Source organism: Vulpes lagopus, chromosome 24 (genome assembly GCF_018345385.1).
Source record: "Vulpes lagopus strain Blue_001 chromosome 24, ASM1834538v1, whole genome shotgun sequence".
Classification (NCBI taxonomy): Eukaryota; Metazoa; Chordata; class Mammalia; order Carnivora; family Canidae; genus Vulpes; species Vulpes lagopus.
The window spans coordinates 21,086,155-21,111,328 of NC_054847.1; the positions used below are offsets into that span (position 1 = coordinate 21,086,155).

A 25,174-nucleotide genomic window follows, 5' to 3' on the forward strand; every position below is an offset into this window, starting at 1 on the left:
CCAGGAGTCAGGAGCTTTGCTAAGTGATAGGGAAGAACAATGAACGAGAACAACAAAGAAAAGATCAGTGGTCCAAGCAAGCTGGCAGTCTAGTCAAAAGGACACTGTTTTGCTTAATCAAATAATTTATCTGTTCTTTATCATTGCATCCACATTGTACCCTGGCCAGACATCGTGTAACTAAGGCTGCATCTCAAAAGAATATCTATCAACGAGCACATGGCCTCTAGACAAGGCTATACTGCCATAGACTATGTTATATTCATGAGCACCTCATAAGAAAATTAAATAAATATAATGTTTAATGATTTGTAATTTTATGGACCTGTCCTTGGACTAAGGTGCTAATATTCAGCATGGGACCTTCTATGTTGATACTCAGACAGGATCTACATAGGAGTCAGTAGGGAAGGTTTGGTGATGAAAGAGTTAAAATTTTTCAGTTGGGGTATGCCAGGATATATTTTGAAATGTCTTCTCCTTCACTTGTTTCTTTCTTTCTTTTTTTTAATTTTTATTTATTTATGATAGTCACACAGAGAGAGAGAAAGAGGCAGAGACATAGGCAGAGGGAGAAGCAGGCTCCATGCACCGGGAGCCTGACGTGGGATTCGATCCCGGGTCTCCAGGATTGCGCCCTGGGCCAAAGGCAGGTGCCAAACCGCTGCGCCACCCAGGGATCCCCACTTGTTTCTTATACACATTATTGGGGAGTGAGTTAATTGCATTTTGCCTGTTTTCTTCCCGTGTCTCACTGCAGTGAACAGAAAAGTGACCATTCTTTCTTTCTTTTTTTTTTTTTTTTTTAAGATTTACTTATTTATTTAAGAGAGAGAGAGAGAGAGATCATGCAGGGGGAGGAATAGAGGACAGGGAGAGAGAGAAAATCTCAAATAGGCTCCATGCTTCGCACGGAGCCTGGCACGGGGGCTCTATTTCACAACCCTGAGATCACGACCTGAGTCAAAATCAAGAGCAGACATCCAATCAGTTGAGCCACCTAGGTGCTCCAAGGTGACTATTCTTTTATTTGCAGCTGATGGGATTTTATTATATGGAGTTAGAAAAGAATTGAAACAACTCCTTGATTTTTGCCAGAAAGAAAGGCTATAGTTTCTTTTTTAAATTTTTTTTAATTTTGTTTTTTAAAGATTTTATTTATTTATTCATAAGAGACACAGAGAAAGAGAGAGGCAGAGACACAGGTAGAGGGAGAAGCAGGCTCCATGCAGGGAGCCCTACATGGGACTCGATCCCTGATCCCCAGGATCACACCCTGGGCTGAAGGCAGTGCTAAAATACTGAGCCACGCAGGTTGCCCTATAGTTTATTTCTTAACTAAAGTTGTTCCTTGTGGTAAATGTCCTCCACGAGTAAGAATGCCTTATTGCAATATATTGAAATATAATAGAGCCACACTGGAACTTTAGGGTTAAAACACATGGAACTTTGGGGCCAAAGCAAATGGAACTATGGGTGTCTAGAATGGGGGAAATATATGAAAATCTGGGGGTTTTGTGTTGATAGTAAACCTGACATGACTCTGTGTACATGATTACTAAGAAAACTTGTGTGATCTTAGGTGACATTAACTGAAGGAGAACATCGAAGAATAGGGAGGTAGTTCTTTTGCTGGACTCGTTACTGGTCCATCCCAACTTGACTGCTGCAGGGAAACTTTTAAAGGAGAAGCACAAATAAATTGTACTGCATTTGGGAAACAGCCTGGGAATGGTTGAGGGGGCCTGAGAGCACATAACATAGGGAACATGCATTTGGCTGCTCCTTCCTTCAGGTCGCTCCTCCGCAAAGTTTCTCCTTGCCTGCCGTGGGAGGTGTTCAGACGTTGTCCACTGTGTGGCAAGTTTTACCTTGGTATGTTTTGGTCGGCTTGTTAAAAGAAGCTAGACCTTATTTCCCCTAGAGTTGATCAGTAGACTTGGTGTATGTCAGGGGATTGTGCTGGTCTTCTGGGGAAGAGGCCTCGTGCGCTGATTTTAGGTGGACCTGCCCTAGTGGAGATGCACCTTCAGGGTGCTGGGGGTGGGGCTTGGTGTAAGCGGCTTCAGCCTCCAGGGTTTGGGGGGGGGGCGCTGTGTTGCTCACTGAAGAGGGTCAGTAGGGAATGTGTGAAGGACAATCAGAAAAGACAAATTAAAGAGAGCAAATAAGAGAGAAGTCTGAGCATCACAAAGGTGGTCATGTCAAAGGGTCTGCAGATTTTTAGTGTGGGAAGCAAGTACCATGACCACTGGGTGAGGGCTAAAGATAGGCAGAGAGGTGGGAATAAAAGGATGGTTTGTTGAAAAATAATTTTATTTATTTTCCTTGGCATACATTTTGAAAATAGTTCATTTTGTAGACTTTATCAGAAAATAGTGCTGCTGAAAGGTGGGCAATTGGTGCCTTATTAAGTTTGTTGGGGGAGGGTCAGCTGTCTGGTTTCCTCTGCCGTAGAATGATTTTCAGGTTCAAACTATTGTAAACATGCTTGTGGAATAAAATGTTGAGGATCCCAAAGCTCACCATTTTATGTGCTGTAAAGAATTAAAAATAATCTTTGTAAGCTACTGTTCACCTGCCTTTGATGAACTTGTCCCGACAGGATCTTCTTTCATATCATCAGTTTAGATGACTGCACAAAATCCTATTGCATAGATGTGCCTCATTTTTCTTAACCAGTCTTCTGTCTGAAAATCTCAGTTGTTTTAGTGTTTCATATTAGTAATGGTGTTCCAGTGAATATCCTTGTTGCTCAATCTTTGCTCTCATCTTTGACTTGCTCCTAAGCAGTCCGCTAGCAGGGTCAAAGAATAAGCAAGACCATAAAGGCTTTGAAGATATTGCCGAATTGCCTTCAAGAAAGGCAGACGATGCATAATTTTCTTTCTTGTATACTTTTGACTTGAATATCAAAATATTTTTTTAAGTTTCCAATATGTTATGTGAAAATTACCTTAGTTATATTATTTTGATTAATGATGAGAAAGACAACTGTTTTCATATATCTATTAGCCATTTTTCTTCCTAACCTTCCTCCTGCCATCTCCCTTGAACTAAGTTTTTTTCTCCCTCTTCCATCCATCCCCCTCCCTCCCCTCTTTCTTTCCCTCCTATAGTTTCCTGGTCCCTGTTGGCAAGATTACATCATGAGGATTCCATAATAGCCCAAGAGACCTTACCTCCAGATTTGTATTACATGAGAAAAATAAAATCTCTGTGTCCTTAAGACATCATAATTTGGGTTTTCTATTAGGTGCAGCTGATAATATTCTCTTTCCATATTTAATTGTGAAGACCATAATTTGGTTATTGATCTAGAAGAGGTCTTTAAACTTAAAGGGTATGAATGCCTATTTAATAAGTATTATCAATCGATGATACTGTAATAGAGCTGTAATGGGACAGATAGTACCTATGCTTGTGGTGAACATAGCATGATGTATAAACTTGTCAAATCACTCTGGTGTACACCTGAAACTATGTATCGTTGTGTATCAACTATACTCCAATTAAAGAAGAAAATATTGTCAAATATTTTCTAGTTTCTAATTTATTTTTATCTTTTTTTTGTGTAGTCTGTTTCAATATTTAAAAATTGAATTATCAATTTTATTAGTCTTTTGTTCATGGTTTCTGCCTTGGTGTCATATTTGGGAAGACCTTTAGTACATGATCAGTTACTTACATTTTCATTTGACACTTTGCTTCATTTTCTGCATGAAAAACTAGGATGGGGGCAGCCCGGGTGGCTCAGCAGTTTAGCACTGCCTTCAGCCCAGGCCATGATCCTGGAGCCCTAGGATCGAGTCCCATGTCGGGCTCCCTGCATGGAGCTTGCTTCTTCCTCTGCCTCTGTCTCTGCCTCTCTCTCTCTCTCTCTCTCTGTGTGTGTCTCAATAAATAAATAAAATTAAAAAAAAAAAAGAAAAACTAGGATGGCATATCCATATTTTCCCCTCCTACGCTCATGGCAAACTTTGCTCACTGAATGTCACTCTTCTTTATTAGCCATTTTATTAGTCATTAGACCTATTTAGACCTCTTCTAACAAACAATAAAGTTTCATGAAGCATAAAACTCAGTTGTTATTATTGATTTATAACAGTTCATATATATATATTTTAAGTCCATTCCTATAAGCCACCTTAAACAATTTCTTGGATAAGATGGAGCATCAATAAATTAAGAGATATAACTACTTGTATATTAGCAATATTGGTCAGGCACCACTAAGAGCAGATGACTGCTGTTAATATTTCATAGACCAGAAAAAATTGAGAAGAAATATTTTTTTTAATTGGGTAGCTTCCAGTTTAACAAGAAAGCCAGAGCAATTCAAATGATGATATCCCTCAAATGATAAAATCACTCTTCCATCTAAGGGAATCAAAAGCATTTATTTAGACAGATACATTTTCTTTTGGCCTCTTGCTTCTACTATATAAACTAGTGTCTGGGTATTCTAAGTGTTTGCGGAGGACTCCAAACATCTGGGGTATTCAGAACCATGCCAAGCTCATGGGAGGATGTAAAGGGGAGATGAGCATCTCTGTATCATAGTTCAGAAATAGGAAGCAGTGATTCATGAATTAGAAACAATAAGTGCAAATCTTTAGGGAGTAGAAAGTTCTTTAGCAGGATTTGAGAAACTAAATGCAAAAGGAACATGGTCAGTGGACCCTAGAAGTAAATTATCAGGAGCACCATGTATATGAGTCCTGGAGATTTTTCTTTATCCTTAATTTTGGCTCATTCCCTTTATTCTTCCTCTTATAACCCACCAGCCTCCTATTTAACATTCAATTCCTGATGTCTACTATGATTTTCCTTCTTGCTTTTCTTTAGAATCGCTAACAAAGGGCAACGCAGTTGTAGATAGACATGAAATTTAAAGGAAATAATTTTTTAAAATATGCATTCTATAGTTATTTTCAAGGTTTAATTTATATTATTGGGTCCTGAGAAGAAATGCCTGGACAACCTCTAAAACCTCCTCTCTAGCTAGTATCTGCCAGTGCTGCTCACTGAAGATGAGTGGCTGGCTGCTCTGATGTTATCGATGGTGATACCACAGCATAAAGTAGGAAGAAATAAATGGGACTGGGCTTCATTGGTTTAACCTCTAGAAGAATCATGGAGCTAAGAAGAGAGGTTGTGGGAGGGGATCAATAGTTGACAAATGAAAAGAGTCTCGGTCAGTTGGAAAGGACATTTATTTTCCCATGACGTAGTAGAATAAATCACTAGTAGAATCTCACATCTTGGGATTGTCTTTTGCAAAATAATGCTCTCCGTTTTTCTTTACCTAAAATCTTTGAGTACTGTAGAATAAAGGTTTTTTTCTATGTTGCATAATTGGGAAAATAGAAATACACCACCTAAATTGATGCTGAAAGGAAAGCAAATCTATCATCATCATTATTGCCCTAATCAGGTATTTATGTAACATACGAAGTATGTGGAACGATGCTAGGTATCATGTAATCTGCTTAATACAGTGTGATTCCTGTTTCCATCAAGTTGTTTTCCCCCAAGAAAGTAGCTTATAGCCTAGTAGTAACATGTGGTCTCTCTGGTCTTTTTTTTATCGAGAGATTTATCTGAAATCATTATGTTTCTCTCATTTATTCTTTATGTAAGTCAAATTTATCTTTCACATTAAGAGAACTCTTGATTGCATATAATATAAATCTATTTGAGCTATGTCTTGATTTATTCTACACTTGCCATTCCCACTCTCTACCAATTCACTGGCCATATTTTGGCTAGTGATTAGTGTCTGCCGTTGTGTTGCTTTATGTTCCGGGATTCTGAGCCCTGGGGACTCACTCATTCTCTTGGACTGTCTTGTTAATCGACTCCTGGTTGGGTTTGGCAATGGGAGGTGCTGTAGGATATGAATGAGGGCTAGAAGAGAGAGAGATCTGGATGTTCACTTCTTCCCTCTGCACTTCTTTGAGTGGTGGCTGCATTTTTTTGACCACAGCTCCCACCAGCTACATAGCACTTTCTTTACTACTCCAGCATACTCTTTCTTTCCTTACTTCTTTAGCATAATAATGGTAATGGCTTCTAGCTGTTGTACATCTATTGGTGCATCACAGTATTTGTCAGCTTTTAATGTGTTGTACATCTGTTGGTGCATCACAGTATTTGTCAGCTTTTAATGTGACAAAAAGCAACTGCAAAATTTTAGCAGCTTAAAATGATAGACCTTTGCTTTTTTCCAACATGAGGGTTCTGGATTAGCAGTGGCTCAGATCCTGGGTGTCTTCTGATTCTAGATCCCTGGCTGAAAGGATATGATGTTTTCATGATACAGGCAGAAAACTCAAGGGAGAACCCAACCCAAACCCCACAATTACATTTAAAGCTTCTGCTTGGATAGGGCAAAGGTCAAGTCTACTCCCATTCAAGTGGCTAAAGCACCATAACTTAACCAAGCCTAAAGTCAAACAATAGGCTTTTCCCACAGGATTCTCCAACTGAGTGATCTCTGTTTTCTGCAGGGACTCGAATAATACAGTTATCTCTAGGGGGGAAAAAACGACATTTATTACAATGATATATAGAGTAGTCTTACTGAACCCAAAGGCAGAGATTGCAGTCTGCCCTGGAAATAAACCAGAATGAGAGACTTAAGTAGTCTCAGGACTTGCCTTTTCTATTCTCCGTTCCTTTCTGTTTGCTTCTCTCTTTCTCTTTCTGTAGGATAGCTTCATTTGTTTCTTTACCTGTATGTTGGAAAACATCATGGGCAACAGTCTTTAAGTGTAATATTCCATGATGAACTGTCTCTTGATCCTGTCCTAATTCAAATCCCTAGAGAAATCTTCAGACTGGCCCAACACGCAAGAGATGCTTATTCCCAGTGCTACTGAAACAATCCAACAGGCAAGGTCATATTGTATGAAATAGCTGCTGGAATCTAGCAATGTCACTAGGTTGATTATATGAAAATAAAATCATTAAAAGAGGGAGCTGGCAAGATTACCCACTAGGTGCCCACTATGTCTGGACATCATTTTACTTATAAATTTTCCTTTTGTGATGATTATTTTGTTAAATAGAATTTGTTAATTAAGTACAATTGGTTTACTTTTGTTTAGTGCAATATCTATTCTCTGCTTAAAAATAAATCTGAGCTTTAGATTATGAATATTATGAAAAGAACTATTTTTGTTTTTAAAATCTTCTATTTTCTTTATGCAAGACACCATGTCTACATTTTAAATTTTTCTCTTAAAAAAGAAAAGAATACACCTTAAGTAGCCATCTCTCCGAAGGCACTTGAGAAGTCCAACTACTGGTCTACCTGTGTATACAGCTTTGAGCTCCATTAATAAGAATGATTTCAGTGGTTTACCAGGTAACTTTAGAGATTGATTTTGAATAAAAAATAATGAAATCTAATTATTTACACTGACTTTGGTATATCCACAATGCATAAAAGTATTGATAGCAAAAAAATAATAAAAGTCTTGTGCTTTAAGGTTCTTGTCATTCATTATTGTTTACAATATATGTGATATTTACATTCACCTCAACACCACTATGAGCCAAGTATGTAACTTCATTTTGCAGATAAAAAAAAATCAAGCTCAGAGAGGTTGAGTAATTGGTTCAAGTTCACACAGCTATGTGCAAATTTGCTGGTGGCAAATTCAGGTCATAAATCCAGGTTACATCAACTCTAACCTCTGTGCTCATTTGTAAAGCATCTAGGATGGTACTGGTACCATCTATGGATGATACTCCATAGTAGGATTCAATGGACAGTAGCTCTCTTTATCTATAAAGACTCTTTTACTCCTATACTTCTGTGATTTGCATGGTCCTTTCAGAAAGTGAGTGGAGTGGGATTGGGACAATGATAGGCTCCTCTTACCATGTGAGATGTCACAGGGGCTCTGATAGTGAATTGGCTTCCTAGATTCTACTGTGAGTGGGATCCTCTTAAGATTTGTAATATATTTTTTGATACAGCAAGTTCTGCAAAACTATTTTGTGTTTCACAGACTAGAATCATTCTACACTCTATTTGTCATAGGATAGATGACAAAACGAGAGAAAGCAGAGGGCATCTCATTACACACATAGTCTCAAGGTATCCCATTTTTGAGTTCACACCTAGCCATACACTAATTTCTACATACTTTCTTCAGGAAATGTTCTTAGTGTCTTTTTATTCCAGTCAAGTGTTATATTTATACATAAGATATACTGCTCTATTTATTAATTACCATGCTGTACATAATTACAACTACATAAAAGCTATGCACATATATACACATATATCTATACATATGGATAAAGACAAGACAGAAAATACAAGAATAAATAGATTTATCAGTGATGGAATTATGAATAGCATTTTTAATTTTTAGAATTTGGGTATCTGAAAGTGATAAATTAAATTAAAAAAGGAAACAACAAATAAATGCATCATAATGCTTCAGCTAACCAGAATACACACCAAAGGGAGCATGATGGAAAACTGAAGAAAATATTTGTAATCATTTAAAGCACTCCAAAATATATTAATATATCTCTGCCAGGAGACATGAGAAGTATAAACTATGATTTTCCTCTTGAGATAGGAAAGGCTTGGCTATAGAAAAGGGGTGGGAAAGAGATCTTGCATTGGATGCTGTGTTGGTAAATTGGGAATTATGAATCTATGTAAGTGGATTACTAGCAAAAAATAAAATAAAAAACAGATACACGTCTTTCCCATCTCAGTAGCTGAAGTGGAATTAGCATGACTCTTAAATTGTGTTTTCATTCTCTTTTAAGAATTCCCATCACTCTTTTATATACGTCATTCTTAAAACCAATTTTTTAAGTAAATAACTTCCTATGTTATCTTTGAATGCAACTTACCATGTATATACCATTTAAAAGGCAATGGCTTTATCTGGGCATTGTGGGACTTTCAAATTAAGTACAAAATGTAATCTCTGGCTTTCCCAGACAGATTTTCTTTCTAGGACACATGAAGAAGTATAAATAATAAGAGAAGCTAAAAACGTGTGTACAGAATTATTACTGATGCCTAGCATAGACTGGAAGACACAATTTAAACAGATGGAGATCAGAGTGGGCTCAAGTTCACAGAGAAGATTTTATGCAATGTTTGTATTTGTCAGGTCAGGCTGAGGTGCAGCAACAAATCCATCCGAATAATTCAGTGACTTCAAGAGGGATATATTGATTTGTTTGTTTGTTTGTTTGTTTCTTCCTTTAAAGATTTTATTTATTTGAGAGAGAGAGAGAGCACAAGAAAGGGAGATAGGGAGAGAGAGACAGAGAGAGAGAGAGAGAGAGAGAGAGAGAGAGAGAAAAGGCTATTTCTTGCTGAGGGAGCCCAATGGGGGGCTTGATCTCAGGACTCTGGGATCAGGACCTGAGCTGAAGGCAGACACTCAACTGAGTGAGTCATCCAGGCACCCCTATATTGGTTTCTTTCTTACATAGCAGTCCAGGGTAAGCTTTTGTTAGCTGGGTGGCTCCCCTCCATGGTTGGAAAGGCACTAAGACTGGCAGTTGCTTTTCCTCCTTCACGGTATTATATCTCAGGACACTCAGGTCAAGTCTCTGAGACAGGCAAAGGGAAGGGAACACAGAGATGCTGGAGTGCACTTTTATTTGAGTCTACTCCTGGAATGAACACCTGCCTTCCTCTCATATTCCATTAACTGTAGCTCCCTGCAAGAGAGGCAGGGACATGCAATCTAGTTGGCCAGGCACATACTTGACCTTCTATTGCAGTAGGAGGAGAAAGGTCCATTTTGGCGGGCAGCTGACAGTCTCTAGTACAAATGCGGGGAACATTCGTGATTGGGAAAAATAAAAAGAATGAATGGCTTTACCCAGGCAGGAAGAACAATAACAACCATGCTGTTAAACCTCATCAGGCCTCCATTTCTTTATCTAAGAAACAAGACTTACTCCATGTGAGTTTTAAATTGTTTCTAGCTTTTATGTTTGTAGGTTCTGGGAGCTAGCATTCAATGGGTATTGTGTTCAGCTGGAGCAATGTGTTCATGTTGGAAATGGTGCACAATAATTCTTACGTTATATGGGTAGAGTGGGTCTTGATTAACCCTTGTGATTGCACTGGAATTTTTTTAAAAATCAAGTGACAAATATTGGTCAAGTAACCACTCCATACCAGACACTTTGAGCCAGGTGCTGTGCATGACAATTGACTCATTCTTATTGAGAATAGATTATATACTATTTAGGAAAGAGCTGAGCTAGACAAAGAAGAGGAAGGATTATAAATGAAATAGAAGAGGTTACATGCCCAGGATTCCAGACCTCACAGTTGGGGTAGGAGATGAAGACAAATATGAAATGACTCTTCTATAAGATTTTTGTGAAGAAAAATGTCTGTTATAAGAGTTTGTTTCCCTATGATTTGTCTCTAACTATTGGACATATTACATTTTCATTCATTGAGTGCTTACTTCAGCAGCACATATACATTTCCATTCATTGAAAGTTTTGATTAATTAAGCTGGGGTTAACTAGTTTTACTGCAAGTAAAAATGCATGATTCCATTCTCTATTTTATAGACCAATTAATTTAAGTTTCTTTATAAGATAAAATTGGACTTTCAGGCAAATAAAGTATTCCATACAATTTACCTAGTTCTATGAAAATATTTTTTCAGGTGTTATAATCTCTGGAAAATTCTGCCAAATGTGGTGTTTTACTGCTGTTAATTCTTAGCCAGTCATACCTCTAATATATCCCAGGGCTCTCATCTTTGTATATAATTGCTCTGTCCTGACTTTCTTTTTCTTTTCTTTTCTTTTTTTTCTGACTTTATTTTTCTATAGTGGTTAGTTTTTAAAAATTTTATGTTCATAAGGAAATTATAACCCTGAAGGTTTTGGAGAGAGAGAGCTTTGCCAGTTCTGTTCATGTTCAGTTTGCCTTCTGGATCATGACTTGTTATACACTTACTGCACTTATTTTCGTTTTGTCTTGAATCTCTGTTTCAATTTACTTTTCTTATGTAACACAAAACCTGGGATTAGGAGTCAGGATATCTGCATTTCAATTGGGTTTGCCACTTACTCCTGGGCATATTATGTTCTTTATTGTGATGGTGCTTCAGTCTACTTGTCTGTTAAATGAGGGAGTTGAACCAGAAGATAGGTAGGTTGCACTCTCTTTGAAACATTACTCTTTTTTTTTTTTAAGATTTTGTTTATTCATGAGACACACACACACAGACACACACACACACACAGAGAGAGAGAGAGAGAGAGGCAGAGACACAGGCAGAGGGAGAAGTGGGTTCCATGCCCAAAACATTACTCTTCTATATCTTAATATTAGGTTGATCACTTTTTATTTGGTTATCAATCTATTACTTTAAGTTTTGTTGTTAAAACGGTCCTTTATATTTTTTTGGAAGGTATTTTCAGAAGCTTATTTGAACCAGCATAACCTGGGATGATTATTAAGATGTAGATTCCTATAGTCAATGATACTGTAACAGCATTGCATGGTGACAGATGGTAGCTACACTTATGGTGAGCACAACATAATGTAGAGTGAAGTTGAATCACTATGTTGTACATCTGAAACTAATGTAACATTGTGTGTCAACTCTACTTAAATAAAAAAAAATAAAGGTTTAAAAAAAAAGATGTAGATATCCTATAAAAAAGTGTATAATCCCTAGAGCACAGTCACTAAATCAGACTTTCTACGGAAATACTCCTTAGTCGTTAAATGTGTGTACAAGTCACATGGGGATCTTGTTATAAAGGAAAACTCCTAATTTGGTATGTCTGGGGCTAGGAACCGAGATTCTGTGTTTCTAATAAGTTTAGAGGTAACACTGCTGATATGCTCACACCCTCTGAATAGCGGGGCTCTGGAAGCCGGGACTGCAGCTCCAACAGCAGGACCATGTCTTGAATGAAGACAGAATTAACCAGATTGTGGAGTGTTTAAAATGTAGCAGTCATGCCTGAAATGTAGCATGTAGCATCTGAGTCATATAAAATAAGGAAGAAAGGTGTTGCAGAATAAAGATTAAGACTGTAATGCAATATGTATCAGTACTCTTATGGGTGGCCGTATCAGAGAACTACACTCTTTGTTGCTGTTATTCTAATCATGAGAATGCATTGAAATTCCAATACTTACCAAGCAGTAAGAAGAAAATTGTTCCCTTTTTACTGATTGCTGCTTTGCTGCATGCTGTCCACAGGCTCTTCCTCTCATTTCTTTTCCACAGATCTTAGAGACTCTGTGGCTGGTGTGATCACATTGTTCTTAGTCATGGAAATATATGGTCTCTTTCCTGATTCAGTGTGATGAGTAAAAAGATTGTTTCTGCTGAGGGTGAAAAGGTCTTCAAACTAGTTTGCTTTCTAGTAAGCAGCAAGCCTGGATAGATGCCTGACAACTCCCTGAAGATTAAATTTCTGCTGAATTTTTTTTTAACTTAAAGAATTTTTTATTGAAGTATAATTGATATACAACATTTTAGTAGTTTCAGGTGTACAATCATTAAATTTTCATTTTTAAAAGGGTCTATAACTTTTGAAGAATTTGTAATTGAGTGTAAAGTTAGCTTACATGAATGTCCTTTCCCTCAACTGCAATATTCAAAGGCAAAAATGGTTTTGTAGAAATGTATGCATTTGCATGTTTAAATGGAATCTGATTGATATTGTGCCAAGTACCATTACTGACAATTATGTAGTCTTTGAGATGAAATTATGACTTAAAAATGTATGTGGCATATGTTCTACTCCAATTAAAAAATATGCCTAGAGAAACTTTCTTTCTTTTTTTTTAAATTCCACAAACCCTGCTAAAATCTAAGAATTGTGTAAACCAATCTCCATTTTTACTCTTTGCATGGATATGTTTATATCACTCAACATTTGAACATCAGAGAGTTTTTAACATATATTTCATGTTGTAATAATAATAATTAATATCAACCATAATGGAAGCTCACACTTGTAGTGTTCTTACCAGGTGCCATGTTATGTGCCAAATACTATATATGAATTATTCTTTTACTCTACATTAAAATCTTCGTAACCAAAGTGCTTTGTTTAATACGTACATAAGGAAAAACTTGATGCCCACTTGGTGTTACACACACACACAAATCCTTGTGAGAACGAAACCAAGAAGAGTCTTAAAAAAAAAAAAAAAACACCCTGAAGTCATGTGACAGATTTAGCAAATTCTTTTTATTTACATAGAAATGTGTACACACACTTTCTCTGTACACAGAAAATTCTAAGTATATATACATATATGGTTCCCACATATTTTACAATAAATAGTATTTTAATCTTGTTTCTAGATGAAAATAAAAAGATGCCTCAAAATATGTCACACCAACCACAAAATTACAAAAGCATCCGATGAACTCAGAGCAAAAATTTCAAGCCTGTACTACCACACACTAATCCTAATACAATTTTTACAAAAGACAAAATCAAACACTGTACAGAGATCACCAGTAAAAGGAAAGGAATGGAGATGCAAAATAGAGAAAGAGCTGTTGGCTTTTTAAACTATGTAGTAAGAACATTTTTGTTGGTTGGACTTGTCTTCTTTTAATTTAAGGTTTTACTCCCACTGATACTTTACAGATAAGGGGGCAAAAGTGAACACCTGTTGTAAAAACAGTAAGCATTCCATAAGTCTGACAAGTTCTAGGAATCTTATTACTGGCCAGCCAGACCCTCTTTCTGTACTAACTCAGAGATCATGCAGCTCTACGATGCAAGATGACTGTCCACAGGCCCTCAGAGAAGATGGCAAGGACTCGGACTGTGAAGCCACATTAATTTGGAAGTGATTTCAAAAGCCTGGTGATGAGTTAGGTATCTTGGTTGTTAGCATTTAATAATAACCAGTCATGTTTAAATATGCTCTTTATTTCCACGGAGGATTTGATCCCTCATTCAAATAATTAAATACACGCAAAGAGGACTTAATCTGGGAGGCTAGAAATGATGAATCCATAATCCTGAAATTTTGTCAGTCCACTTCCAATTTTGTTCCCTATTCTTGCCTAGGGAACAATCACTTTCTCTCAATTCTGGAGTTGTTCTAGGCATGTATATAAAATCACACTATCGAATAGAATGGGGTTATAGGTTATAGGGTGAATACAGATTTTATAGTATTTTTGGCAATGTCACACCAATGAATTTGGCAAAAGAATCTAAAAACATCATGATCTTCATTATTGTGGGACTGACTTAAAATACATCCAGATTAGCTTTCCCAAAGTACCAATATGACTACTCAGATGAGAATCCTAAAGATACTGATCAACACAGGGCTAAGTTAAATCACATCCCACCCTAGCTCAGACAATAATGTTTTTAGTTCCACTGTGGCACTGTAACTGCACACATGAGTTTTGAAACAAAATTTACCCCTTCATCTCTCATATCAGTAACAGCACAGATGTGGGGGTAGGGGGGAAGACAGCAATAAAAAAAGAATCTGATGTCAGAAATGTGATTCATCTATCAAATACAATCTTTTCAGTTACTTTACTGAATCTGCTATTTTTAAGGTAACCTTCCAAAACATATTTCAAAGGCAGGCTCATTTCAAGAGCAATGTTTATCACATGCATAATTCGGTTCTTTCTCGTTACATGTTGCTACCACAGATGCTTCTTTTAGAGAAACAACAATATTTCTAGGACTTAGCCATCCTACGTGAAAGTGATGGCTTCATACACAGTTTGACTTTTTAGATTAAGGTATGACCAAAACAAACACATTTCACATTTAAAGATGTTTCTTTTTCTTTTTCTTTTTTCTTTTTTTTTTTTCTTTTTAATTTGAAAACCTAATGGGGAACTAAGGTTCACTGCCAGAAACAGAAGGGATCCTTTACCATGAAGAGCTGAGCTTGGTTCTTGGCCATTCTAATTAAATATATATTCAACCTTCATTTATATCACTGTGGACAGATTCAGCCAGAAGATAAGTATGGAGTCTCACTATGGTAATTGTAGTCAGGACAGACTTTCTGCACAAGTTTATAATCAACACTGTAAAAGGCAATGTAAATGCAAATGACCTTGAAGGGTTTGGAGCACAACCAAGACACATGGCTCTGAGTCTGCTCCTGGTAGCAGATCTTGGATGGGTCAAAATTGCACAGGGCAGTCTTCTTCGCCCGATCTGTTTTCTCGTACTCAATGCGACAATTGAAAGATTTCGATTCCTTGGTCTCCAAGGTAGACTGTGGGGAAACCTCAAATTCCACCACTTTGGAGGGGGGTACCAAACTCACTGAAACATTGCCTAGGCCTGTGGAATTATGTCGGAAATAAACACTGAAGGTTCCATTTCCATGATCAACAATTTTCCCCGTGATGAGGAGGTTGAGTTTAACAGTTTTAATGTTGGAATGGAAGTCACCCCATCCAAACATCTTCTTGAATTTTCCCGTCTTTACTATTGGCCTCCGTTTAGTTCTTGCCAATGGCTCCTGAACCTCCGTGACATTGGCCAGCCAATCCCAAAAGTTTTCCATGCTGTCCCCATAAGCCAGGTGTCCAGACTTTGGGACTGGAGACTGTTTAACAAACAGGCGCAGAGGATTGATGATCCTTGAGTGCACCACATTTCCGACCAAAGTCCCCGGGCCATCTTTGTCTTCCCAGTCCAGCCCCTCTGTGGCATGCACCACCTTCTTACTGTCACAGAATAGCTGTTCGAAAAGAAGAAAGAGAAATACACCTCAGGTTAGGCTTTGAGCACACAAACTAAAGCCAAAGCACAGGGGAAGTGCTTGCAGTATTATTTCGATTCTTGATAAATAGCATTTCGACGACACACCTGGGCTCAACAGTGTAACAGGATGAGCATCTATTCAAGCAATGTGAAGTTGTGAGTACAAAATTCAAATTAGGAAGAAAGTATTTTATTTTAATGGGCTGATGTGGTTTTAGTCCTTGCTTCCTAATCTTCATGATATTATCTTTCCAGATTGGAGGAAGCAATATATTTTGGTATCTCCTTTGGTAAAAACATTCAATTTGTGAGGTCTTCTCTTTCAGGTGAAGACAACTCTGGAATGCTGAAGGTTTCTACCAAGAAGCTAGAAACCATCTGAATATAAGATATTGATTAATCTCTTAAGTGTAATATTGGAAATATTAAGAGTATTATTATACTCAAAGGCTTAGGTCAAATAATGTCATAGCTTTTGATATAGCCCCATCTCAAACTCTGTAACAAAAAAGGAGTGTGAATAGTAATAGAAAGTTCTACAAAAGCTTCAGTTGAAAAAAGACAATTTCAAATTTTGTGGTGTTTACAGCAACAGAAACAAACTGAAAATGTCTATTTTGAATTAATAACAGACTATAGATTATCCAAAAACTTTTATTACAACTGAATTATATACCATGAAAGAATTGCTAAGAAAGAATGCAAATGTTTTATGGATTTCACAAAAAGCGGTTCAGATCACACCCACTGAAACACAGTACTACATCTGCATCTGATTTTTCTTTTTATTCTTTTTGTAGTGTCAGACTCCCCTTAATTTCTAAAAATCATTTAGTTAAGTCAACATTGATTTTGAGGAACAGAATCATAATATATGAAACTGTTGCCTGGAGTGAATATTTATGGATGAGTTATAAAGTCCGGAAAATAGAGGTTTCTAGTGGAAACACAGATAGCCTCTTATCTCTAATGGCACAAACCACTCTGGTAATGATTCTCCAGAAAACTGTCAGCATGATGAAAAGGATGAGAGAGAAGTGAAGCTGTATTTATGAACTGTTTCCCCAACCCTTTCAAACTTGGCAAAGCACCTGGTAAAACTAGTCTCAGTATTATTACAAAAATTATTGCTTTCAATCCAATTTTGAGGAAAAAAAAAGAAGACACAGCTTGGATCATAAATATTGCACTCGACCATATGGTAGAGTTTAATAACATGAGGTTATCTTCTATATATTCATAAAAGTTTAGAAGTTTAAGTTCTAATAGAGCTTCGTGAAAAGTATTTTCACCTACACCTCGTCCCCAAGATCACTTTAGAGTTGGAAACTAAGGACTTCAATGGATGTGTGGGTTTTTTCTTTCTGTGTATGTTGGGCAGGGAGTTCATAATATATATTTGCCTTTGATTAATTTCCTGAAAGCTTTTCTTCCTCATGTCTAGTATTTTTAAAAATTCTTTTCCCTTAAATTACTGAGGTTTGGCAGAAGGACAAAGTGACACGAAGCACATTCTTACTGTTTTGAGAACCTAAATCCGTGCCACCTTCTTAGGGGCTTAGGTATCCTGAGTGGATATTTCTTTCCTCTGTTGGTGTTGAAAGGTGAATATATTCCCCAAGAAAAGAAGAATTCTTACTCTAGATTCCTGGCTCAAGATATTCTGAGTATTTTTGACACTGCAACTAGCTTTCTGATTTTGTTTTTTGTTTTTTGTTTTTTTAGCTTTCTGATTTTGAACACTCTTAATTATGATGTGCACAAATCTCATTTAAATCCATTGGTACTAGCCCATGGAGTTCAGTGCTGGTTTCCATTATGCCTTGAGTTTCCTGAGAACTGACTGATGCAGCCTGGTCCAACTGACACCGCCAGCCTCTTGCCTAGCGAGATGACCAAGGACACATGGGCAGATAAGAACCCCTTGCTGATCAAGGTCCAATTTCTCTTTTTTTGTGGTTGTGATTCTTGTTGTCCAGGGTCTACTATCTATTTTTCAGCCATTTCCAGTATTGCAAGAGATGTGCCTTTCGTGGTCCATGCTGACAGACACACCTTCTACTTGCTGAGAAGCTCGTCCGCAAGAACTTTACCTCCTGATCGCTACTCCCCTACTTGGTACAACTTACAAACTTCTTTCCTCACTCTTGCCTTCCTTCCTCTCTCTGATAGGGTAAATCCCTTCTGATATTTTGCCCTTCTAAATTTTTTTAAAAAAATCTCAGTTCTTACCCTTATACATCATGCTGCCGATCAATGCTTTTTTAGAACTAAGACCCATTTTCCATTCAGAAATACTTTTTTGCTCAGAAGTATGAGAACATTCTTTGTTCCCAGCAGCAACATGATCTTCCTTCTTCCCCCCTTAAAAATGTCTGCTTTACATTATACATTTTCCTGAATTTTTTCCACCTGGATCATTTTTCCTCATTTAGTGCCTGACCTGATTTTCTCCTTACTTTTCCATTATTGAAAACCTATAAACAGTGAACCCATCATTCAATGACAAGTAAGTTTGCAAGTTAACTGATATTGGCCTTTTACTCATCATAGACCCCATTATGAGAGATGTCAAGAAATCCTCTTATCTCTAGGACTTCTGCTGTGCTGGTTCTGAGATTACTCAATGATAATAACAAAAACAGGAATAATACTACTAAATGATCATTTACTGAGTGTTAAAAGAAAAGATTTTCTTTGTAGTCATTTCTGCCATGAATAATTTGATCCAAACATACGTGACTAACCCTAAGAAATGAGACTATTAAAACAAAACAAAACAAAACCTAAATTTATGAAGCAGATAACTTAGATGTAACTAATTGCTTTTAGAAAGGCTCTTCCACTCTTCAGAAAATATTTTCCACATGAGAATTTAAGATATAATTTGATTTCTAAAAAATATATTCTAATACAATACAGGTTCAAACTGTTCAAGGAGCTTTTGATGATAAAGTAGGCTCATATAAAAAATAAGAAAATTTAACTAATAGCACAGATCTATAATTGCCGTCTGTTCTCAGGAAAATACTAACAATATTTAGATAATAGACATTTTTAGATAAAAAGTAGATATATATATATTTTAATTTTTTTGCTTTGCTCTAGATCATGTATTTTTAACTTGCTTTGACAATATTAAACTAGTTAAGAAAAGCTGTGTATAACTTCATTTGTTTATTATTTTATTTTTTTTAAGATTTTATTTATTTATTTGAGAGAGACAGGCTATGAGTGGGGGGAGGGGCAGAGGAACAAGCCAACTCCCCGCTAAGCAAGAAGCCCTGATGCGGGGCTCAATCCCAGGACCCTGTGATCCTGACTTGAACCCAACCCAGGCACTTAACTGACTGAGCCACCCAGGTGCCCCTGTTTATTACTGTAAAATAAATACATGACCATTATCACAAATACTGATTTCCAAATCTAAATGCAAATCTCAAAAGGTTATCAGATAATGAAATATGGGCAGAAGTGTAATTATATGTATTGCTAATTGTCCTAGAAAGCTGACAATTGTGCTTCCTTTCCCAACTCACTCTCTCTTTGGTATAACTTGTTTGGCCTTCTCCCTGGAATACTTTCTTCTTCTTCTTTTTTTTTTTTTTTAAGATTTTATTTATTTATTTGAGAGAGAGAGAAAGCAAGCACAAGCAGGGGGAGTGGCAGGAATAGGGAGGAGGAGAAGCAGGCTCCCTGCTTAGTAGGGAACCTAATGTGGGGCTTGATGTGGGGCTCCATCCCAGGACCCTGGGATCATGACCTGAGCTGAAGGCAGATGCTTAACCCACTGAGGCACCCAGGTGGCCTTCCTGAATACTTTCTTATGAACGCATCACTGCTGAGAGGGTACCCTCTCCTAGACCAGGTCTACAGAGATGGTTGTGCAATCTAAGTCCCTAAGCCTCATGCTTAATCTCAAAGATCTAATCAGGGATGCCTAGGGGTTGGATGATCTATAGCCCTGCCCCACACTCATTTATATACTCCCAGTATGGAAGCAGCATGGTGGAAAAAGCCAAGGGATCCGGTGCCGGATGACCTTCTACCTCTCACTTGAGTGTTTAATGTGAAACCATTTTCTCATCTATATCTTCTTTGCTGACTGATTCCAAGGACCAAATAAAAGAATGGATGGAAATTACTGAACCCAATCTCTGGCAAAAGGCATTCAAAGACTGATGGCTCTTACATGGTCCAATGGATAGTACCATGTTTTCTATTCAAGAACTGTCTTCAAAGGGTTGTATGAACTCTCAGGCCTCCAGGAAACTGATTAATGGTTAATCAAGCAACTTGTTCAATGCCATAAGATAAATTAATGACTGAGTAGAGAACACCCTTCTCAACCCCAGAACATCAATCAATCATTTCCTCATATTTCCAGTCTCACTGGCATCTGAGTCATAGCCAGATCACAGGCACAGGTGAGCTCTCTTTGCCAACAAAATGTGTTTGTGGCTCTTTGATTCTGACCTACTAAATGAGTCAGCAAAAAGACCTGAAAGTACAAAATGTCTGGCAGGCGCCCTCGTTCCTGAACAGACAATTTCCATGATACAACATGCTGAGAGACTGTAGGTGGTTCTGAACCTGTTGGCAAACCACTCTGTCCAAGACAACGTTGTTAGATGTTATCTACAAAACACATGGCTGTATCCCCCTGGTTACTTTTGTACTTGCTGGAGCTCTCTATTGGTTTCTGCTGTCTTTTGTCCCATCGTATTACAATAATAATGCAAAAACATTTCACCGCAAGCACAAAATGGAGTTTAAAAACGGCAGAAAAAAGAGGAATTGCTGTGCTTTATCTGTTTGAACATCCCCTGATTTCCACACATTTATCAAAGTTTAAGTAATTTATGTCTTGGCAGGGTGTATCAATTTCACAAAGCACACACATTAGCAAGATACAATGATATCATATTAGCTTTTTCTGCATCTTACGGAGGAGCTCAAAAAGATTAATAAAAGCTCAAACCTTCATCAATTAAATGAAGCAGGTGGAAGGAAGGGAGTAGAGAAGAAGACTGTATTTCATTCCAGTTCTTTGTTTTTAGAGGGAAAAAAGCTGACAGGTTCAAATCATTCATCATAACAAGCTGGAGTTGAATTTCGCTGATAATTAAATGCATTTTTTTCCCAAGAGGCAAAGAAGCTGCAATGAATTTTATAGTAGCAGATGTGAGAACTGTCACGAATTATGGAAATAATTTATAAACGAAAAAGCATCTTCCTCTGCAAATACTATATCAGAAGATCCTTTTAAAAACTACATCTGTCATATATTTTTCAATAAACATTTTATTTTAGAGTAATTTTAGTTACAGAAAAATTGTGCAATAGAGAGAGTTACTATACACCCTACTCCCCATTTCCTATACTGTTAGCATCTTAGAGCACAGTTGTCACAACTAATGAGCCAATACTGACACACAATTATGAACTGAAGTCCATACTTTACTCAGGTTTCCTTTGTTTTTCCTTAATGTTTTTTTAATCTACCAGAGGATCCCATCTAAAATCCCACACTGTGATCACCATGAATCCTTAGGCTTGTCTTGGCTGTGACAGTTTCTCAGTCTTTCCTTTTTTTTGTTTTTGTTTTTATTTTTAAGACTTATTTATTTGATCGAGAAAGAAAGCAGGAGTGGGAGATGGTGGAGGGAGGGAAAGACTCTCAGGCAGACTCCAGGCTGAGCACGTAGCCTGACACAGGGCTCGATCCCATGACCCTGAGATCAGGACCTGAACTGAAACCAAGAGTCTGACGCTTAACTGAGCCACCTGGGAGTCCCAGTCTTTCCTAGTTTCTGATGACATCGAATGTTTTGAAGAGTACTGGTTGGGCATTTCATAGAACGTCCTTCAATTTGAGTTTGTCTGATTTTTGTTTCATGATTATAGTGGGGTTACAGGTCTGGGAAGGAAGACCACGGTGGTGCGTGCCATTTTCATCACTTCATCTCAAGCGCACGTTAGCAACACACTTCAAGACTGTTGATGTTACTCTTTGTATTCTGGCGCAGGGAGAGAAGATCCTCTTTTTAAAGGTTTCCTTTCGGAATTTTCACAAGGCTAGTTCATTTTTGTTATCATAAACTTAATTTAACTTACATTTAATTCGGCTGCACTTGGTTTAGGATTAACTTTTTTTTAAGTTCTCAAGCCTTTCAATTTATAGCTATTTCATTACTGAGTTATCTAAAATAACTTCTGAGTTGTTTAGGAAGTCATACATTACTCATAAAGTATTTCAGAATACTGCACACTATAAATTTGTCTGTTCTCATTATTATTTTTTTATTTAACATCAATTTTTTAAAAATTGGGTCAATTTCCATCACCGGCAGCTCATCAGAAGAGCTTATTCTATCAATATCTTACATAGAATTAGATGCTGACTGTATTAGTGTCAAATGTCCCTTTTCTCAATTTTGGAGTCAGTCCACCATACTTGATTCTACATACCCACTGAGTCAGTATCAACTTGTGGATGGGGTTTTCTTTGCACCTGTTTAGCAAGGGGGAAGGGAGAGCTAATGAAAGAAAGGCCATTCTATAGTCATAGTACTCTGGGTGCTACAGGATCATGAATGCTACTTGCTCTCCCCTGGGCTCGGGGGACAGTGAGACCTTTTCCATAATTATGGGATAAGCCTTTTCTAGATGTCCATCATTGTGACAGCTTTGCTTTTTCTCTGAAGCTGCATGCTATAGGGTTGGGGAGCAAAGAAGAGGGGGGTTTTCTTCATACACAGTGAATAACAGAAAGGAATTGACGGGCATTTATAGCTTTGAACTTCTGGGGTTCAAATTCCATTCAATATATGCCACGTCATTATCAGTCCAGGAAGCTCTATCTTATAGCAATTTTAACAGATGGAGTTTTTATTTGAAGAAATGCCAATGGAGGAGATACCTCGACCAGCCTTGCTGTCCCAGCCCAGTGTTTAACAATTATAACTGACACGTTTATTGAGCACCCACTGACTCTTCACTTTCGTGACAACAGTGGAGTACGAAAGGCTTGAATTTCTTAAGTAATTGAAGCTCAGCACTTTAAGCTCACTGCCTCTATATATAGTTCCCCTGACTTAGCAAGACCAGACTGGATGGCATTAACACACTTTGTTTAAGAAAGTAGGAAGCCTGAACAGCTTGGAAATATTTCCCCCCAAATTATTTTGCTTTTGCAGGAGTAAATTTATTGCTTCACTGACTTTTGCCTATACCTGCAATCAGATGAATGTGACTGTACTCCCACATTGCACTTGCAAATGGCTGGACTGGGAGAAAAAATGGGGAGTCCCAAACAAGTGCATGCATTGTAGAAAAGAATCTGTTGGCACAGTCTCCAGGGGCTGAATTTACCCAAACAGAAAAACTTGCAAGAGCGATGGAATGAATGAAAGAAGCAGGCAAAATGAACTCAATCAGAATAGGTTAAAAACTGCAGCACAGAAGAACGAGACATGGAAATAGTAGTGCTTTGATTTGCTGGAAGGAGTTGGGGTCAGAACACTGGGATGGTAATCTGGCACTGCCACTGTGGTCCCATCATCCTGGGAGTCACAACCATTTTCTCAATGGTAAAACAGGGGCGGGGGGGGGGGCAAGGGGAGGAAAAGGTTAGAGTTCACTTGAGAGAGAAAAAGGAGGTCACGAGGTAGAAAGTGACTCAGAGTGAGGCAGCTCTGCGGGAGGGACACGTGTAATGAGGTGAGTTCTGTAGGCCAGAGGATTGAGGTGACACAGAATCTTTAGTCACTGACTCAACACCTATTTATTGAATGCCTTCCAGGTTTAGCATTTTTGCTCTAGGGATTGGGAGCACATTTCTCACGGGGCAGATAGAATTCTTGCCTTTGTGGGATTTGTAGGAGAGAAAGGAAAAGAAGCATTAATCACACATAAATATCTCACTTATTTGTAGTTGTCATAAAGGATTGGAAATTTATATCTGTATCTACATCTGTACCGATATCTATATCTGCACACATCAGCACAACAGGATGTAGAGAGTGCTAGTCCTAAAGAGGGGGAGCAACAGTGCAGGATGTGAATAGAACGGAGTAATTAATACCTTTATTCTAATGAGAGAAATGAAATCCAAGATTCACTAGTTGATGGTTGATAATGAGTGAATCAGTGACAAGGAAAGGAATCGATCTTGGTATTTATACTCCTTTTTTCCTGTTCCAAATTGTGTATCGATTTGTTTATAATTACTAATGAGAGTGTGATAACATTATAAGACAATAGTTATATTTCTTCTCGTGAAAGGTTAATTTTTTTTCTTTTTTCTCCCCGCAGAACTTTACCGAAGTATAATTGATAAACAAAATTGTAATAGATTTAAAGTGCCCCACGTGATAATTTGATACATGTTTACGGTGTAAAAGGATCCCTAGCATCCAGTTAATTAACACATCCATCACCTCACAGTTACCTTTTTTGGGGGGAGGCGGGTGAGAACCCTTAAGAAAGGGTTCCTGGCAAATTTCAATTATAGAACACGGTACTATCAATTACAGTCATCAGGCTGTACATTAGACGCAGAGAACTTATTCATCTTATAACTGAAAGTCCACGACTGCTTCTATTAACCATAAGTGGACTCTGACGTTGGTCAGGGCTGAATTCCTGATCAGGAGGTCTGGTGCTCGTAGGTGGCAACCCTAGCAGGCCTGGTCTTTCCCCCTTAAGACCTGTGAAGGTTTATAGTACAGTTGACCCTGGAACAACATGGGTTAGAACTCTGCGGGTCCATTTATATGCAGATATTTTTCCATAAATAGCATACAGTACTGTAAATGAATATCCTCTTCCTTATGATTTCTTAATAATATTTTCTTTTCTCTAGCTTGCTTTATTGTAAGAATACAGTATACAACACATATAATGTAAAAAATATGTGTTAATAAACTATTTATGTTATGGTAAGTCTTCCAGTCAATAGGTTATTAGTAGTTCAGTTTGAGAGGAGTTAAAAGTTATATGTGGATTTTTGACTGCATGGGGGTCAGCACCCTTAAGTCCCTGTATTAGTCAAGGGTCAACTGTATATATTGTTGGGTTCTGGGAGAGCCAGACCTTTGCCATGATTATGTTACAACCCTTTTCTATCATACTATATGATTAATATGATATATATTAATGCTGATTGATAATGAACTAAGTATGCTCTAGATAAATAACAACATTTTGAAATAATGTAGGTTTGTCTTTATGTTTCTATGTGTGTGAAAAGATGCTAACAGGCAACAAATTTGACTGATATCTATGGTTTTTCACAAGAACTAGTGAATGTTTTAAATAAAAGGTAAAATAAAACAAACTAATTTTTTTCATAACCATAGCACTGAAAAGACCTCAAGAGGATGTTTTCAGTTTTATGTGTTTAAACTGAATA

The 25,174-nt window shown here is 37.5% G+C and overlaps 1 protein-coding gene across 1 annotated transcript in view; it reads right to left on the minus strand.

Moving 5' to 3' along the window:
- Positions 1–13,227: 13,227 nt before the first annotated feature.
- Positions 13,228–25,174, minus strand: part of NXPH2 (neurexophilin 2) — a 109,503-nt gene continuing 97,556 nt past the window's right edge. Inside the window, exon 2 of the mRNA XM_041739344.1 lies at positions 13,228–15,736. Within this exon, the coding sequence (XP_041595278.1) occupies positions 14,993–15,736 (744 nt within the window). The 3' untranslated portion in view covers positions 13,228–14,992. The remainder of the gene's footprint in view (positions 15,737–25,174) is intronic.